This window comes from Cyprinodon tularosa, unplaced genomic scaffold (genome assembly GCF_016077235.1).
Source record: "Cyprinodon tularosa strain WSP-4 unplaced genomic scaffold, ASM1607723v1 ctg48, whole genome shotgun sequence".
Lineage (NCBI taxonomy): Eukaryota > Metazoa > Chordata > Actinopteri > Cyprinodontiformes > Cyprinodontidae > Cyprinodon > Cyprinodon tularosa.
Window position 1 is genome coordinate 990001 of NW_024039207.1, and position 13417 is coordinate 1003417.

The 13417-nt window shown below is 39.7% G+C and overlaps 1 protein-coding gene across 1 annotated transcript in view; it reads right to left on the bottom strand.

The window, feature by feature from the left end:
* LOC119794420 (bone morphogenetic protein receptor type-2-like) overlaps positions 1-13417 on the bottom strand; it is a 46983-nt gene that overhangs the window by 17869 nt on the left and 15697 nt on the right. The window contains exons 2-5 of the mRNA XM_038301974.1: positions 4156-4341; positions 3367-3546; positions 992-1096; positions 641-732 (exon numbers count right to left, since the gene is read on the bottom strand). Of these exons, the coding sequence (XP_038157902.1) occupies positions 641-732; positions 992-1096; positions 3367-3546; positions 4156-4341 (563 nt within the window). The remainder of the gene's footprint in view (positions 1-640; positions 733-991; positions 1097-3366; positions 3547-4155; positions 4342-13417) is intronic.

The following is a 13417-nucleotide window of genomic DNA, read 5'->3' on the forward strand; positions in this document are numbered from 1 at the left end:
AATTTTTTAAAGGTTTCTGGAGGTTTAAATCCAGGAAATTGGACTTTGGAAATGTAAGCCCTGTATTCTAGAAAACATAAATGAGTCTTTATGTGCTTCTATTATCACTGCGGCTTAATATCGTCCATGCAGTATTGGCTTCCTATCACAACGCGACTCCTCTCTCTCCAAGATCTGGTGTCAGTAAAAGCAAATTTCTATTTTTAAACGCCTGACGTGTCGTTTTGATCATCCTGCCACGATCGGATGATAAAAGTCATATTGAAATGAAAAAAGCAACCATAGACCTTGATGTATTTTGGGTTTATTTCTGTCTATGCAGCTTTGGTTTCTCTTTTAAGCTCTAATTCTCCTTCCTCTCTGGTGAAAGCCTAACTCCTCTACATCGGTAATAGGAGCATTCGTTCTTCATGAAAAGGGCCCGGTGCAGATCAATAAGGTTTAGGATGCAGCTCAGACGTTCAATGGAACAGAAATCTCCCGAGTCAGCATACAGCTACACTTCAGCTCATCATTTCATCATAAAAAACCCTTAATTAGTCCAAAACAACCACACTGGATGAGTAGTTAAACGGGTTCAGACTTAAATCTTGATTTTCTGAGGATGCAGAGGGACATACAGGCCGGTTTGGCTACTAACCTCTAGAAGTTTGAGATTGTCCAGGTCCAGGGAGCTCTCAGAGCCACCAGACTCCATCATGTTCAGGTTGTGGAGTGCTTGTTTGCCATCGCCTGTTAATACAGAAGAGTGAAGAACAGCATAAAGGAGGGATCTACAGAGCTTTGTGTTGGACCATAAAAATGAAAACTCTAAAATGTATCTCGAGTTTCATGGTTGTAAGGAGAAAATGTGAGCAGCTGGAGGATGAATACCTTTGCTGTAACTTGTTATGTGGACAGATTATAAATGCTACCAAAAACATTCAGACGGCCCTGAGAAGAAATCCATGTTTCCTGCTAGTCTTCACAGCTTGGCGCCATGGTAACTCACCGTGCATCATGCGGTAACCAAAGAAGGCTGCTACGGCGACCACAACCAGCACGGAGACTGTTGCCAGGGCGATAATTACCGTTTCCTCATTGCGCAGAGTTCCATCTGAAAGCAAGAACATGACAAAACACAAATTTAAATCACATCGTGACCTTTTTACGAGGGGGCGGGCTTTCTGCGCTCCATGTTAGGGAAAAGTCAAGGCTGGAGTCAATGGTTTGATTCATTATTGATGACTGGGAGAGCCCAAGGGAGGCTGTGATTGACATGCCAGGGTGAGCATGCTTGCTGGCACACATGCAGGAGTCAACAAGGCTCCCTTTAAAGTCTGAGATCTCTTGGCTCCTAATCAAAACAAGGAAGGCGCTGGAATAAACACAGACATATCCACTTTTCTCACACTACAGATGAACATATTGTTTGTTACCAATTGTGCTTGATGACAAACCTCAATCATTTTCAACACCCTTTATAAACTCCAGCTGGGGATTAGCTTTTATTATTTATTTATGTTCATAAGGGTCTAAGAGCTTTAAATTAGGAGTCCCCGACTTCCTGTTTACATGACAGTAAAATAAGAGGTGACACCCCTCTTAGTCTCTATAGCAACCATAAGGCTAGAAACAGCCCAGCTGTTTTGGATGTAAACTAAGCATCTGTTTTAAGGTGTTTTAAGGTGAGAAATGAAGGAAGGAAGGAAGGAAGGAAGGAAGGAAGGAAGGAAAGAGGGAGGGAAGGAAGGAAAGAGGGAGGGAAGGAAGGAAAGAGGGAGGGAGGGAAGGAAGGAAGGAAGGAAGGAAGGAAGGAAGGAAGGAAGGAAGGAAGGAAGGAAGGAAGGAAGGAAGGAAGGAAGGAAGGAAGGAAGGAAGGAAGGAAGGAAGGAAGGAAGGAAGGAAGGAAGGAAGGAAGGAAGGAAGGAAGGAAGGAAGGAAGGAAGAGATGCATGAATGGGTTCAAGGAAGTTCAAAATTAAGGATGCAAAGATGGATGGATGGATGGATGGATGGATGAATCGATGGATGGATGGATGAATGGATGGATGGATGGATGGATGGAAAGCATAGATGCATGAATGGATCAAAGAAAGTACAAAATGAAGGATGCATTAATGGATTGAAGATCATCTGTGGATTGATGGATGGATGTTTTAATGGGCATCTGGGTGGCCTTTTCTACATGTCTTTATATCAGAAAACTACCTCATTTTCAGGCTTTTCTAGAAATGTCCAGACTGCTTTGGAAGCCTGAAAATAAACAAAATCTCTTCAGCTCACATGAAAATGGGTCACTAGAGTCTCTTAGCAGCATAATGATCCAAAACAAATGTTTGTTACCACAGAAACATTTTCAGTCAACAGTCAACCATCCTCTAAAGCAACTACAGTGCCTAGATCTAAACCCTACAGAAAACCAAGAAAAGATCCAAATATTAGAGAGGAATGTGTTATTCAGTTCCTTCCCCTGTGGAGTATCTCTGTGTTAATGTAGTACTCCCATCACCCTATTCTAATACCATTATCCAGGAGCTTTGTTTTTAGATCAAACACATCATGGCTCTATTTCCTACAGCAGTACGAATCTGCACAGACATGTCAGGAATTAATCCGGCAAAAACAGAAACAGGATTTAAAATCTAAGCCCAAATAAAATTACAATTTTGCAGGTTAATCAAAAACAATCCAATTTAATTATTCCTCAGCAGCTCTTTACTTTCCCCGGTTCTCTCTCTACGCAGCAAAGCAGCCACCACCGTGCTCCTACTGTCTGTCTGCAGACAGCGGGCGCAGACGCTCTGTAATCTTTGGAATGTAGTAAGACGGCGCGGACGGTGGGAGAGCGTGTCTGCGAAAGGAGATGAGCTGGCGCTGACACCGCCCTGATCTCGCCGCACACGTTGCCTTCATTCACAGGTGCGGCGCAAGTAAAAAAAAAAAAAAAAAAAACACACGGAAGCTATTAATACGTCTGTTAGCTTTTTGACAGCTCAATGGTGCTTTGATAGCGAGGAGGCTGAAATTGAAACCATTTTACCTGCTGCATCACTTCAACTCAAACAAAAAAACAAATCACACATCTTAAACTTTCCCACTATTTTCCTGACTTTTACAGTTTTTGTAAACAATAAATCCATTTAGATGAAGACTTTGTGTTAGAATGTCTAAGATTTAAATTTAAAACTCTGAAAACTTGAGCAATTTTAAATAAAACATTGAGTAACAACTTAAATCCACATAGAGATCATTGACATTAACTGGCAAACATTTTTTAAAATCATATCTAATTTTCCCATTTACTTCACCATGATGCATACAGATGCAGAAAACGGCATAAACAACCACATCTGGAGTAAGTGAAGATTATCTGTATGTCCTCACCGATCAACTGAGGCGGCGTGGGGCTCGGCACCAAGAAGTTCTCCGTAAAGTTGACGTTGCACATGTCGCTGCCACAGCAGCAGAAGTGGTACGTTCCATTCTGGATCAGCGAAGGCAGCCTGGTCACCACGCAGCGGTCGTCATGGCACTCATGGTTATCGTCCAGGTGAGTCCAGCAACCTGAGGCAGGAAAAATTGGGATCTTTTGACTTTTTTTTTTTTATTCAAATGTCTAAAAGAGTTAGCAAACTGGAAAAATAGTTCTGACTATTTGACATCTGACAGTAAAATAGATTAACCTTTTCTGTATGCTCTATCAAACAACTTTGAACCCAATCAAACGACCAATTCAAACAGATATTTCCAATTAAATGAAGAAAATAAGTGAGCGTAAAGGTTAAGGTTTTTATTAAGCCTCATTCTAAGCAGGAAAAAGCTTCACAAACTAGCCTTTTGTCCAACTTATAACCCACAACAGTTATTTTGTCACTTGTTTAACTATATATCAAATAGATGTCTCATTAAAAAGAAAAAACACAGGAAGCACTTATTCTTCTTAATAACTCTTCCGAATTCGCACAGGAAGTGACAAGTTTGCCACGGCCTAGTCAAAGTCTACACTGCAGCTTGACAGAGATGCTGTTTTACTCTATGAGCGCCGGAGCTTGGGTTGATAGTTTATTTTCCTTGATAGATGAAATCAGCATATGTAAGCTACTTTTTGTATTTAATCAGTAGCAGAAACAAAAAATAAAGAAAGAAACAAATAAATGTGTAAGTTGGTGTTACCTTGTTTGACCAGCTGTAGTTCACCCGGAGGGGTTTTCTCCCACAGGCCAAAGCAGTGCTTGCCTTTGGCACATCGAATGGTGGTGTTCTCTGGAGAGACCGAGCCTTCACCCTCCGTCACTCGCTTCACCTCCCACTGCTGCTGCTGGTCTGTGAAGGCACACTCCCTCTGCTCGCCCTGCGCAGCTGAAAACATGCAGAGGTATTTATTACCATCTTTGTTCTTTGCACCTGACAGGTCCTTGGACTCTGAGAGATTTATTATTAGATCTCAACCAAATTAAGTTTGTTTCCCAGATGAAGATCTAACTTAGCATCATAGCAGATTCATCAAGGAAAAATCCAACAGATTGAGGAAAAATGAAGCCATAGTAGGGATGCATGATATAATCGGCCCCCTATTGGTATCGGCCTGTATCGGCCTTAAAGCTGAATATCGGACATCGGCCACCCCACCGATATTTATCCCGATATTTGATCAGCTTCTGAGTTTCTAAAATCTAAAAAAAAAAAAAAATACTACTTCTTCTTACTCAAAAGCTTATTTTTTACAAACTTAAAAACTTCTAAAGACGAGGGAAAAAATATTGATACATTAAAATATCCCAATATCTTCATATGCTGATATATTGCCATTTAAAAACACCATATCAATCTCTTTTACTAATGAAATATTGCTATATGTCATCTTTATGCTACGAAATCCCCCGAAAATTCACGAAATTTTGCCATATTTTTATATGTTGATGTATTGACGCGGTATCGATCTATTTCACTAACAAATTCTCACAAGAATTTGCAAAATATCACGAGAGTTTGTAACAGAACGATGAAATTTCACGAGATTTTGGAAGTAAAATAGATCGATACCACATTTTTAAAAATCAATTTGATATCAGCGTATGAAAATATATTTGAGTATATTATTTTTCAAAGTGTCAGAAATGGATAACAAAACTGCTATTATCAATGAATACTTATTTTTGTCCAGCTTTAACATCAGTATCGGTATCGGTTATCGGCTACATGAGTTTTAAAATATCGGCATATCGGATATCGGCCAAAATCCCAATATCGTGGATCCCTAAGCCATAAGGTACTTAAAATGTTTACGTATAGGAGATTGTTGGAAAAATGCTTTTATTTCCTGTTTTACAAATGCAAACCTCACAGTATTTAAGAGAAACGGGGGAATCGCCATAACAAACCCAGGGTCTCCACGTCTATTTAGTCCATTAAGAGTCTCCCTTATATCTGTTGTTTATTAAAAGTCTATAAATCTTTTCCCCTAGTTTAAAAAATGCAATAAATCTGAGGAGCATAAGTTCAGTGATGAGATGTAGGAACTCTGTTGCACCTTTATTCACATTTAACATACACAGAAGAAATAATTGGACAAGATTGATTCAATAACGTCTCATTTGCCGAACCGGCTGCAGAGGCAGGCGCACGGCCGCTCATCTATACAGGAAGAACTCACAGATGAAGACCAGCTATGTGCCCATTAAAGCTGCTGCCTCTGACAAGCTGAAAGATCAATTGAAAAATCCATTTAACTGCAGCCTGAGCGACATAACATTCGCACAGACAGCAGGAAGAGTAACAAACATACATAAAACCACCACCTTAATGAATTCCACTGGCTTATAGGCTGACAAATCCAATAGAAAAACCTCCATGTGAAATAACCCACAGCCCTCTCACCTTTTTTGATGGTTTTGTATCAATATATTTTATTATGATTTGATGGGTACAAAATATGGAAGTGGAACAAAATTTCCACATCCTACTTTAAAATGTTTTAACACCCCGAATTAATCTGAACACACGGAGGTGGTAGTGTTATGCTTTAAAAATAAAATCCAAACTGATTGCCTTTCAGGGCCTGCTCAGGTGATCTATGGTCGCCTGAGGCTGAATGTGGAGGCAGCATCCAACACCTTTCAATATTTTTCTACTTATTCACCACTTTCTGTTGATTGTTGCACCAAATTATATTGAATGTGTACACAAATATCAAATATATTGGCAAAGATATCTTTGCAAAGCACAGGATATAATAATTGTTATCCTTTAATGGTCTATATTGGGGAAAAAGATGGAGCCAGCTGAAATCAGACAAGCTTATTTGTATATTTGCAGCATAAATCTGGGAGACAGCCAGGAAGAGAAATAGTCTGAATTTCAGAGTGTTTACATGTACAGAGAGTGTGTTGTGGGTAATTTCAGATTAGGGAAACACGATGTGCCAGTTTGCTTCCATTACTCCCAGCTCCTCCCTTTCCTCCATCCTGGAGAGGCATTGGGAGCAGTGGGGGGAGGGGTGCCGTTGGGGGTTATTTCCAAACGGGAGGAGGGAGAAGGGTGACTGTGCCCTGTCCAAGGTCGAGCTAGTCTGTGTGAGCAGGGGTTGAGGCAACGTGGTGGTAGCTCAGCTGGGCACCGAGCCAGCTCTCCTCCTCTCTTCTCATGAGCTGATGAAGCTGTCAACCCCAGTCTACTGTAGGGCCTCTGCTGCCTACTGCCCTGTGTCCCTGACTCTGCCTGTGGGACGACGGGTTAAACACAGATTTTGATCAGAAAACCAAACTATAGTTGGCTGATTTAGAATCTGCATTTTTGTGAATTATCAAACTAACAGTTAAAATCACCTTGAATGCACCATTTCCACTGTGCAGCACAGTAGTGGATGTATCATGCTGTGAGGACGCTCTTTAACATAGACACGGAACCTAGTAAAAGGGACAGTAGGAGCTAATGCAGGGCAATTCTTAAGGGCAGATTGGACTCATCATCAAATGTCGCTTGGGTCTGGTCGCCAACCAGTTTTGCTGGTATGCTTCTGCATCGTCGGTCTGGAATTTCTAGGGACACACATCAGTTTCCCGCCAAAGCACAAGTGGGAGCCTATTTGAGAACTCGCAAGAAATTCGGCGGATGGTCACGATAACTTTGGCGGTACTAGTCGGAGTGTTTATCGACCAAAACAACAATGGATATCAAGGTCACAGAGATGGATCTAGAGTAGTCAGGATTTTTTTGAGGTGCGCAACGACGGTTGCAGAACCTCTCCGCGGGGGCGTGGCCACACACAGAGACAGATTTGACGGTTGCAAAGGCTATGCTTCAGAAGCATAAATTGGCCTTTAGTGTCGGTAAAACTTGAGACAGGGGTGGAGGCCCACCTTCCAGCAGGAAAACCTCCCTAAACATACAGCCAGAACTGGAACCTCGCTTTCTGATTTTTATCTGTAATTAGATATCGTGTTGAAAAGTGCGTATGCTTTCTTTCCCTTTTCTGCTTTTGGAGCAAGAAATATTTGGGTGAAAAATGTCACGTAGTATACAATGTCTGCCCTGCAGACATGGTTTCTCCCACCTGGAGTCTAAAGGAAAACGGATTGCAGTCTCAGACAAAGGGCGTGCAGCTCCAAGCTTTCCTTCCTCTATCCAGCTTTTGGAATATTTGCTGGAGTCACACTTTAAACGCTGCATTGAAACTCCTGTACACTTCTCTTTCAAGGCCAAAAACAAAATTATCGCAGGGAAGAAAAAGCACCACTGATCTTTTATAAAACCATAGTATCATAAATGAAAGAGAAACAACACTTTTGATCATCTTCTGAAGAAATTCGTATGATGGCCCTGCCTTTTCCATTCACTGCAGGGATAAAGAATAAACCTTTAGTGGACCACAGCGAGTCACGGATGAATGCTTTGATAAAACTGGACCACCTCCAAGTACATAAGCTAAGAACAACCTGACCTACTGTTGCCAGAACACATCTCAACCCTTTATTTATTCATTTGATATGAATTCCGTTTGTTGGAAGATGGTTGATCTTAAACAGGAAGGCATTGTAACACAGTAAAAAAAAAATACACTGCAGACTTCTGTACTGCACAAAAAAGCTCCAAGAAGTCAATTTTGATTGATATGATCAATGGCGTAAATATCAGTAAGCAGAAAATGCAGTTGCTTACAGGCCCACAACCTCCTAGGGGCCCCATTACTGACACCTGGTGGGTCCCCTACGCAATTATAGACTAGGACATCTCTTTGCAGATGTAATGGTGCGAAAAATTCCTCTTAAAACCACCTGATACTGAAGAGACTCGCCGCACCGTATGTATACCGCCACACATGCCAGATTTCAACCTGATGGTGAGCCGTTTAAACACGACACCAATAGCAAAGCAGAAAGTGGTACTTTTAATTACTATGTTAATAACTGTGTATAGTTCATTAGACGGTTGGTAAAAATACACTCATGTGTTTCAAACTGAAATAAAGATCTTAAAAGAACAATGTATTTGAGTATTTTATTTTTCACACTATGACTTGGAATTAGGGCTGCTCAGTGTCGCAGTGGGTAGCATTGGTGCCTTGCAGGAAGCAAGGTTCTTGGTTCGATTCCCGTCCCAGGGTCTTTCTGCATGGAGTTTGCATGTTCTCCCTGAGCATGAGTGGGTTCTCTCCGGGTACTCCGGCTTCCTCCCACAGTCCAAAAACATGACTGTTAGGTTAATTGGCTTCTCTAGATTCTCCTTAGGTGTGAGTGTGTGCGAATGGTTGTATGTTCTGTTTGTCTCTGTGGTGCCCTGCAATTGACTGGCGACCTGTCCAGGGTGTACCCCACCTCTCGCCCATTGACAGCTGGAGATAGGCACCAGCACCCCTCGCGAGCCCAATTGGGACAAGCGTGTCGGATAATGGATGGATGGACTTAAAATTATGGATAACCCAGAGCGTAGATTAAAACCTTTATGTACAATGTGTTATAAGCATCTCCCTGAAATTAATTTTTGGAACTTGGGATGTCTGTAATGTGGTGCGCTGTCACCAATGGTTCTATTCAAGGTGTGTAGTCACTATTTTTCCGTGTGTGATCATATACTACTGAGGATTGCATAATTGTATCTTTTTGGCAGATTTATGGAACTGTCGCCGTATCCTGAACCTTAATCATATGCTGTACTTCATACGGGGCCCACCCAGATAATGTTGCTTACGGGTCTATTGTTGTGTCGTTACACCATTGGATATGATTATAACTCCAGAGTCTTAAAAGTCAGAGTAATACCTGCGAAGATCATAAAAAGATAAAAAAAAAGGAGGGTTGCAGGGTGTGGTTCGACTTGTTCTCAAAGCATAGTTCATTATTTGGACTTTCTCCAAAAAGTTATTTAGCTTGTCTACACATGCATCATTTATCCTCAATCTACTTCCTTAGTCACTGATGATAGACTAATGATTTTTCTATAGCTACAAATTATATTTATTTCATTATAACAATGCTTTTAATTAAAATCGGAAAAGCTAAAATGTTACATCTCAAGCAAAAAGGAATGTAATATATTAAATAAAGCATTTAAAATAACATTCCCTTTAACGTTCAGCTGATTAAAAGTAAAGGCTTTGAATGTCTCTACTTTTCTGTTACATTAACTTCTCAAAGCTATCAGTCTGTTTTGTGTTATTTCAAATCGGACCCCTTGTTTTATTGCAAAGTTATTTTAATTCAACCACTAGGGGTGTAAATAATAATCGTTTTGTATCGATGCATCGATCCAAAAGCCGACGATCCGATGCATCGACACGTCCGCAAGATAATCGATTCATGTTTTTTTTTTCCTCCGGTCTATTTTTATCCATTTGCTCCTGGGCGTAATTCTTCCTCTCGTGCTGCGGTGCCGCTAAACCTATTTTGCCCTCCTACCTCGCTTCCTGGTTATACTCTTACAGCAGTTTGTTGCAGCAAGTTTCACACAGACATTTTTAAATTATGCTCAGTATTGAATCGTGGTCTGAGCTACACGCTGTGGGTCTAGATACGGCCGAGGCGGTGAGGAAGTGGGGACGAGTTTAGTCCGACGACGGAGGGACATGAGGGCCAAAGAGAGCGGAGATTCAGCTGTAAAAAGGGTCCCAGCGTTCTCGCGTACCTCGCTCTTCTAGCGGGTCAAACTTCACGAGTTGTTTTCTGCAATTTCGGTCATAAAAACAAAACAAGCCGGCCTCCTGTCTGGTGCACTGTTTGCGGTCAGCTACAATCTGGAAGAGGAGCAGCGGAGCGTCTCTCAAGGGGGCGGTGACGTCAACACTCTGAAGCCTTCTTCTTCTTTTTTTTAATGGCGGTTGGCAAACAACTTATAGGTGCATTACCGCCACCTTCCAGAATGGAGTATGGACCAGACAAACTATTATATTCTCGCTAAAATACCCGTTCTTCTTAGAAAATTAAAAATACTACCAAAAACTACATCCCCAGATGACCTTTGAAACAATTCCCTTATATGTAGTTTATTTTTATTCCTGTCTAACTCTCTAAGCAACATCTCTCTTTCCTGAGTATATTTATTACATTCTAAAAAAATATGTTGGACAGTTTCTCTGGAGCCGAGGTATTGCATTGAACTCATTACACTGATATTGTGCAGTATTTTTGCAGTATTTTTTGATGCAACTTTTCTACTTCTCCGGTTTTTGCTGTTGTTTCTAAAGAAAATGCATAATGATATTACAGCTTTCATTGATTTATTTCAAACTTGAAACTTTGTTTAGCCTGTAAGGTGTAAAAAAAATAATAATAAAAAAAAAATAACCGATTAATCGATTAATCGAATCGTGGTGTGTTCTTGAGTATCGAAAATAATCGAATTGTTGGGTCAGGAAATCGATACTGAATAGAATCGCCATGATGGATGTGATTTACACCCCTATCAACCACACAGCAAGTTTTAAAGTAAAGTTGATTTGCTAAATATTCTTTAAATGAAGGATGAACATTCTAATAAGTTCAACAGGTTACGTAAAATTCAAAGTCTTCACAAACAATAGGTAAAAGGAAAAAATAATGTAGGAAAGCTGAAGTAAATATGCTTGATGAGGCAGATATAGTCTTCTTTCTGGAGCTCTGCTCTTTCTTAAGTATATCTGGAAGACAAATAAGCTGTTTTTAGCTCTGTTATCAACCATGGTAGCTACAAACCAAGGGGCTGGTTACTAGTATCAGGCTTTCAAGGCCCAGAATCTAAAACCTTTATAGTTTTTTATCATCAATATGGTTTCACAGGGAAAAAAAATCCAAATCTAGATAAGTCATTTTTTCTTGAAATAAGGGCATTTCTTCTTGGATTGAGGAGGTAAAGGAGACATTTTGCCAATGGAATAAGACAATTTAGATTTGAATTAAGAAAACACAATTGCATTATCTTATTTCAAGTGCATATTATCTAATTATCTTAGTTTAAGAATAACAATAGTATAATCTCATTTACCTGCTCAAATTAAGGGTAAATACACTTAATTTAAGAAATTTTGACTTATTTCTAGATCATTTTTCAAGTGTTTAAGCCATTTAAAAAGGATGCTAGATGTTTTGAGAATCTCCATGGGATCTAATTTGGCAAAAAAATAATGGTTTGATGTAAATGAGACCAAGCAGACCACTGCAATGCTGAGTAAACAGATCAGGGGTCTGTTTGGGTTGGACCCACTCTGAAATTTGTTGGTAACATCATGAGTCAGAGAGGAAGTTACAGTAAATCACTCCAACTTTTACATCATAGCTCGTTTTTTTTGGATGAGGACAATTATTTTACGTTACAAAGTCTTTCCAGGCATATCAAATAAAGCATATTTTTTCTTGATAAGAAATAATAAAAATAGATCACCAGTTCACGTTCTGACATGGCAGCGCTACTGTATCCCAAAGATGCTAATGTGGATTAATATTTTCATTTTGCATCAATGTAACTGGATCAGTAGTCATTTAGTAGTAGTAGTTGGGCTGATTATTGGTTCAAATTTTAAGAATCGAGTCGATTCAGATTCAAGATCAAAATTTAGGTTTAGAATCAATTATTTTAGTTTTTTTTTTAGTTATCTGAATTACATGAATGTATAGTCATACAATATTTTGATATTAGTAATATGTTCAAATTCAACAGTAAAATAATAAAGTAAGGCTAGTTAATGGCGGCTGTAAGGATAGCGGAAAAAGCTTTTTTTTTTTTTATATTGTGGGTTATATAAAACAATTGTTAGGAAATACTACCAGAACTGATTTCAAATTGGAAAATCTATTTTCATATCCAACACAGCCCTACTTAGTAGCAAAGTTTAAAAAAAATAATAATTCTTTGAGGAAAATACAAGATAAAACTGTAACTGCAAGATGTAAATATTATGCAATTTCCAATCACCTTTCAGCTCTAATGTCTTAAGCTGGTTAATTTCAAGTTTTTTGTTTACAACCCGGCTTGTGTTCCCAAATGCAAGCGAATCTCTACCGTCTCTCCATCCTAATGAATCCTCCAAAGTCAGTCACGCCATGCAATCAGCTGGGTAACCTTAGATAGAAAAAGTTCTGTATGATTAGATTGCATCGTCTTTTAAAGCTCCGCGAGATGAAGTGTTAATCAAATAAAAATGTATCTGAATTAAATCGGTCGATATATATAAAAGTTGCAGATGCTATAACTATTTAAACTGCACTAAATGTTAAAAGAATCTCCTATTAGCTTAAAAATGTATAGCTGTAGATTTATACACAAACAATGAGACGGTAATATGCCTAATTCAATGAAGTAATTAGGTACAGTAAACGTGACCATTGAGTGGTTTAACAGCACAATGCGGTCGCCTTGTCCGTAAAAAGTTTGTTTTCATTTTACAGTAGCCACTTTAAAGACAGGGCACTTCGAAACAGACAAAACTGAGCTCAGGAATGATCCCATCTGTCATGTGGATAATTCTTTTTTCAATGCCGTTGAAAGTGTGGATGTGAGCTGTGCAGGAGGAACTCTTAAGGAAGACTGGAGAAACAAAAGAACAATACAAGGAGCACGACAAAGCCTGCGACAACACCCACAGACGGCAAGACAAACACGGCGACGTCGCACGCAGGGCTGGAAAAAGTCTAAGGTTTTCAACAGCGTCTCCCGCGCACTGACAATAACTTTTAACACTTGGTGTTTGAGGCTGTGAAATGAATTCCTTAGATGTCTGTCCTGTCAACGACAACTGCTAGACGAATCAAAACACGCAGGAAAGGTGCCTTTCGTAAAGACCCACAGAATTATCTGGAACTGGGTTTTTAAGATTTCATTTACAACTCACAGTGTGATTTTCCTGAACCATCATAACCCAAGACTCATATAAAAACAATAGTCAATGAGCTGTAGACATTAAACGTCCACACAATAACTTACGAGGAGAGCTGTTTAACCTTTCATCCTGCAATGAAACACCCTTACT